Source organism: Octodon degus, unplaced genomic scaffold, assembly GCF_000260255.1.
Source record: "Octodon degus isolate 3935 unplaced genomic scaffold, OctDeg1.0 scaffold00160, whole genome shotgun sequence".
Classification (NCBI taxonomy): Eukaryota; Metazoa; Chordata; class Mammalia; order Rodentia; family Octodontidae; genus Octodon; species Octodon degus.
In genome coordinates, this window is record NW_004524736.1 from 5,285,242 (window position 1) to 5,290,386 (window position 5,145).

Genomic DNA, 5,145 nt, shown 5'->3' on the forward strand with positions numbered 1-5,145 from the left:
GATGTGAAAAATTCCAAGAGCACACTCACCCTTGGTATACATTTTGGTAGCTAGTCAAGTGATTAATTTACATATCTAATTGAATTAGATGCGTTGTGCATACAAAGAGAATAAGGTCTATGCCTTGGAGGAGAAAACTTTGCTGCTCTGTCACTTTTCTTGAAGATAAGCCTTGTTTCCACAGTAAAATGCAAATTCTCAGGTTCTTCCAGAAGGTTGCTACAGTAAGCGCATCCTAGGATTTCAGAGAGACTTCTGGTCTTACACGGAATTAAACCTTCACTCTCTCCTCTCTTTTCTGGAGCTCAGGTATAAATTAAGAACCGTAGTTGAAGTGTAACAGCTAATTTGCTCCTAACCAATCAAAGGTTACAAAAACTGTATTTCACTTCGGCAAGGCTATGAACTAGTCTTCTAAAAGAAAAGAAATGCCACCTCAGTGAGCTCTTCAGCAGCATGGAAAAAGTTGCTGGAAGGTACTGTCGTCCATTCTCCTGACCTGCCCTTCAAAGAGGTGGAATCCAGGGCAGTGATTGAAAACAATGAGTGCATAAAGGAGGAAAGCAAAGGGAGCACAATGGGGAGGGAAGCAATGGAACTTTCTTCCAGCATGAGCCCTAACAGCCATCGAAGGCGGACTGGTTTCCTTCAGACATAGAGCCAGATGCGCCCGGGTCAGTCGGTGAAAATCACAGTTCAGACTTCATACGTTTGTAGTAATAAAGGCTGATGTCCAGAGTTTGGGTTCCAGACACCTGTTCCTACAGGTAACAGCAGCTGGAAAGCCTGCCTTGAGTGATTCTGCGGTTCTCTCCCATAAAGCTCCCGAAATGGGAGGATTTGAAGAAGTGGAAGTCCCACGCCTAGATTCCTCTCTGTGGGGCTCCGGGATAAGTTGAAAGATGAAACCCAAAGCAGAAGAGACTGGCTGGTGCTGGGAAGCGGTCGGGATGGCGCGGACCTCTTCGTGACCTCAGGCATCCTTTGTATCTTCCACCCTAAACCCAGAGAAAAGTCCTCTCCTGTAGACGACCCTGGCCACCGATCCTCACGCCCGTCCTGGCGCCCACTAACTGCTTGTGCTTTGGGCCACGACTTCGCCCGCCTCTTTCCCCTGGCTGTGGGCGGCGGCTGGGTCTCCCCCCAGCCCTGGCCCCTACCGGCGCCTGGGCCGTCGAAGCTCGCGCTCCTCCTCTCTGGCCTCGGCTCCCCTCCTTCTCTCCGCAGCTCTGTCCCTCCCCCAGCCTCGGCGGAGGGGGGCCGGGCTTGGCTCCGCGCGGCTTGTGCATTCCAGAGAGCGGGGCCAGCCCGAGCAACAAAGGAGCCCGGCGGTCGGCGGGGAAAGGCTCCGGGGCCGCGGCGCTCGCGCGGAGGTGGCTGCGGAGCCGCGGGCTGGCGCGGGGGCGGAGCCGGGGCCGGGGTCCTGCTCCCTGGCGGGCGTCTGGGCTCCGTCGCTGGCCCGGGAGCTGGGTTTAACAGTGGGAGGGGGAAATGGGGCCAGGACTTGGGCGCCAAGGGGGCTCTCGGGGCTAAAGACAGCTTGGATTTTCAGGCGAGGGAGTGAGGAGTTGTGCATCCTGACCCGGCCTCCGCCGCGCAACATGGGCCCCGGGTCCCAAAGTTTGCAAAGTTGGGAGCCGAGGGGCCGGGGCGCGCGGAGCGTCCGGGGGAAGTCGGCCCCACACCCGCGGGGCACACAGGTCTCCTGAGCCGCCTCCGCGGCCCCCGGGGTTGCGAGCGCGACAGGGGCTCCGGGGGGCTGGCGGGGGCGCCCGGGAGGCTGCTGAGTTGGCGGCTTTGGCCATGGCCGTTGCCCGCCCTGCGCGGGGGCCCGAGCTGCCGTTCCTGGGGTTGCTGCTGCTCGTGCTAGGGGTCCCGGGCCGGGGGGCGGCCTGGAGCGGGAACGCGACAGGGCCTGGGCCTCGAGGCGCCGGCGGGAGCGCCAGGAGGAGCGCGGCGGGGACCGGCCCTCCGCCGCTGCTGAGCCACTGCGGCCGGGCCGCCCCCTGCGAGCCGCTGCGCTACAACGTGTGCCTGGGCTCGGCGCTGCCCTACGGCGCCACCTCCACGCTGCTGGCCGGGGACTCGGACTCCCAGGAGGAAGCGCACGGCAAGCTCGTGCTCTGGTCGGGTAAGAGCGCCCATCCGGCCGGGGGGTGTGGGTCGGTGGGATGGTGGCTCAGTTGTAAGGGTCAGGCTCAGGCGGAGCTTCGGAGAGGCGTTGGCCGCACCCGGGGGAGGTGGAGAACCAACTCTGAACTTTGGGGGGAGGGGTCAGGTTAATTTCGGGAGGGGGCCACTTGTGATGGGAACTCGTGGGTGAGGAAATTGAGGACGCCAGTCACAAAGGGCCTGGGCAGGGGTGAGCAAGGCGTGGGGGTGGTGGTGAAAGATGAGGGTGAGGTATGGGGTGAGCCCCTAAGGGGACTCTGAGGCTCAGGAAAGGACTTTGTAGGGAGAGGAGCCACTCTTTCTACTCTGGAAACTGAGTGCAGGAATTCAATGATCTTCAGACCTCAGGGAAATACGACTTGAAGAGAAAAAAAAGGGAAGGACGGGGTGCAAGAGATTTAGGCATTTGGAGAGAAAAGACGGGAGCAAATTTGCGAAGTAAAAGAAGCCCCTTGGTGATGAATAATTAAAAGACAACCAGAACTATCTGGAAATCTTGATTTAGGAGATAAGTAGTGCAGAGAACTGTGATTTTTGTTTTGCTTTCACAGTCTCCTCATCTAGAAAGTAAGAACTTTGTTCCTCACTGAGGGGCTTGGAAGGAAATATTGTTTGCCTATTCTTTGAAATTTAGATCCTCTGGCTGATTGGGGCTGGGGAAGAACCTTGAAGTCTGGGATGCTGATAGCCTGTGGGTTCTTCCACGTGGTTTGAAGCCTCAGAGCCCTCTGCTTAGGGTGGGATGGTGGCAGAGCCTGAAAACTGCAGAGTGAACCCAAAAAAGTCTTTCCGAAGTATGTAGAGGGGATAATCTACTTGTCACAAAAGCTTGGAGGGTGCTGGGGAAGGCAACTGGCTTTGTCACCCCTTGCTTCCATGCAGTATGATTCAGAAACTGTCCTTAATGGAAAAAGAAAAAAATCAAAAGCCAAGAGCAGACCTGAGAGCCCTCTTCTTCAATAGGCCTGAGGTGCCCCATCTCTTAGCCCTGCGGACCTGGCCACCAGAGTTCTCAGCTTTTGCTGACTTTTGGACAAGGCCATAAGGTTGCTGGGTTGGTGCCAATGCTAGAGGAGGAAGTTGGAGGATGGTACTCATGAAGTGGAGCTACAGCCTATGTGGGGAGTCAAGCTCTACAGTCAGCACAGAAGACAAAAGCCATGTGTAACCAACAGTGGCCCTGAAAAATCCATGTTACTATAGTGCAGTGATGGCAAACCTTTTAGAGACCAAGTGTCCTAACTGCAACCCAAAACCCACTTATTTATCACAAGGTACCAACATGGCAATTAAACCTGAATGCTGAGGTTTTAGTTTAGAAAAACAAAAACAAAAACAACTGTTGTCTGATGCGTGGCTAGGGAGACTTGGCTTGAGTGCCAACTGAGAGGGCGCTGTACACCCGTTGTGCCACACGTGCCATAGGTTCACTATCGCTACTGTATGCTACCATCAGATCAAGGAGAAGGGGATGGACTTTTTTCCAGCCACTGTGCTGTGACAGCTGCTGAGCTAGCAAAATGGTTTTGGCAGGAAGGTAGATGAATTAGACCATCTGTAGGTTGTGCAGGTTCAAATCTCACAAGATGGCAGGGCAGGGGTCGGCAGAGCTGTGAGCGCTGAGCCTAGGACTGCTCTTATCACAGAGCATACATGCCACATCACAGAGCTTACACTGCAGTAACTTAGGGGTTTTTCAGAGCTGCTGTTTATGACATATGACTTCTGTTTTATGTGCTGACTTTAGAACCCGATCCCTACAGGACATAGTCCCATCTCATGGGTGCTATCTTCCAAGTTCCTCCTGCACTCTGAGCTCTTATTTTTGCTGTCTACCATCTCTTTCCTTAGTCTTGTACCCTTGCATGTTTGATTGCACTCTTTCTGCTTTCTGCTTGCTGTTTGATGGCCTGTGAAATGTTGGTGTGAGCTGGCTCAGTAGGTGGAAAGATTGAACACAAGCCACTTAAAAGAATCACAGCCAGGTCTTTAGTAGGAGCCTCTAACTAGTGTTTTGGTTTTTTTTTTTTCCTCTGGAGTTGGTAGTCTTGATTTGGTGTTAGATGTGATCAGTTGTTATTCTGCTCTAGAAGGTGGTTTTGTTGGTGAAAGATGGAGATAATCTAGGTTATCTTCATCTGTAGTCTTTCGAGGGTAGAGAGTTGGTCTTCACTTTTTCTCCCAGAGCCTCAGAGTGCTGAGTCTACAGCTAACTCACTCATTCATTCAATTAGGCGTTGCATGCTTCTGTACGTTGTATCTTGAAACAGGTCTGGGGCACGTAATGATAAGAATATAAATATGATCTCTTTGCTGTCAAGAGGAAGACAGACAATTAAGCAAGCTTTAGCAAAACGTGTGGGAAGTACTGTGACAAGAACACCAAGTGTTTTGGAGACCAAGGGAAGATCCTCAGAGGAACTGATATTTAATTTGTGACTTGAGAAATAAGCAGGAATTACCAAGGTAGAGTTGGGGCAGAGAGGAATTGAAAGAGCAAATAAATAGCATGTATTAAAGGAAAGAGGGCTTGTAACTTAAGAAATATAAGGGCTGTGGAGATAGCTCAGCAGTTGAGGTGCCTGCCTAGGTAAGCTGAAGGACCTGGGTTTGATCCCTATTACCACATGCTGTACTGGCCCAGCCCCAGGTGCACTGAGCTAGCCACCAAGACCTGGCGTGGTGGCACAGGCCTGTAATTCCAGCGCTGGGGAGGCTGAAACAGGAGGATCACTACAAGTCTGAGCTGCGTAGTGAGACGCAGCTGTACCAAATACATAAAATAAAAAAAAGAAGAAAAAGAAATAACAATAAATCATGCATGAGGGTGCACACCTGTGAGCCCAGATCTTGCTTCAAAATAAAAACTAAATTAAAAATAAAAGAGGGCTGGGCTGGTGAGATGGCTCAGTGGTCTAAAGCACCCACTTAGAACAAGCTAAGCTAAGCAAAGCACAGGGACCACGGTTCAAT

At 52.6% G+C, this 5,145-nt stretch overlaps 1 protein-coding gene across 2 annotated transcripts in view; it reads left to right on the forward strand.

Moving 5' to 3' along the window:
* The first annotated feature begins 1,288 nt into the window (after positions 1–1,288).
* The window catches only part of Smo (smoothened, frizzled class receptor), a 32,146-nt gene continuing 28,289 nt past the window's right edge, over positions 1,289–5,145 (forward strand). Inside the window, exon 1 of one of the 2 annotated variants that reach the window (XM_023702881.1) lies at positions 1,289–2,131. In XM_023702881.1, the coding sequence (XP_023558649.1) occupies positions 1,804–2,131 (328 nt within the window). In that variant the 5' untranslated portion in view covers positions 1,289–1,803. The remainder of the gene's footprint in view (positions 2,132–5,145) is intronic. The other variant, XM_023702882.1, reaches the window with a different exon arrangement.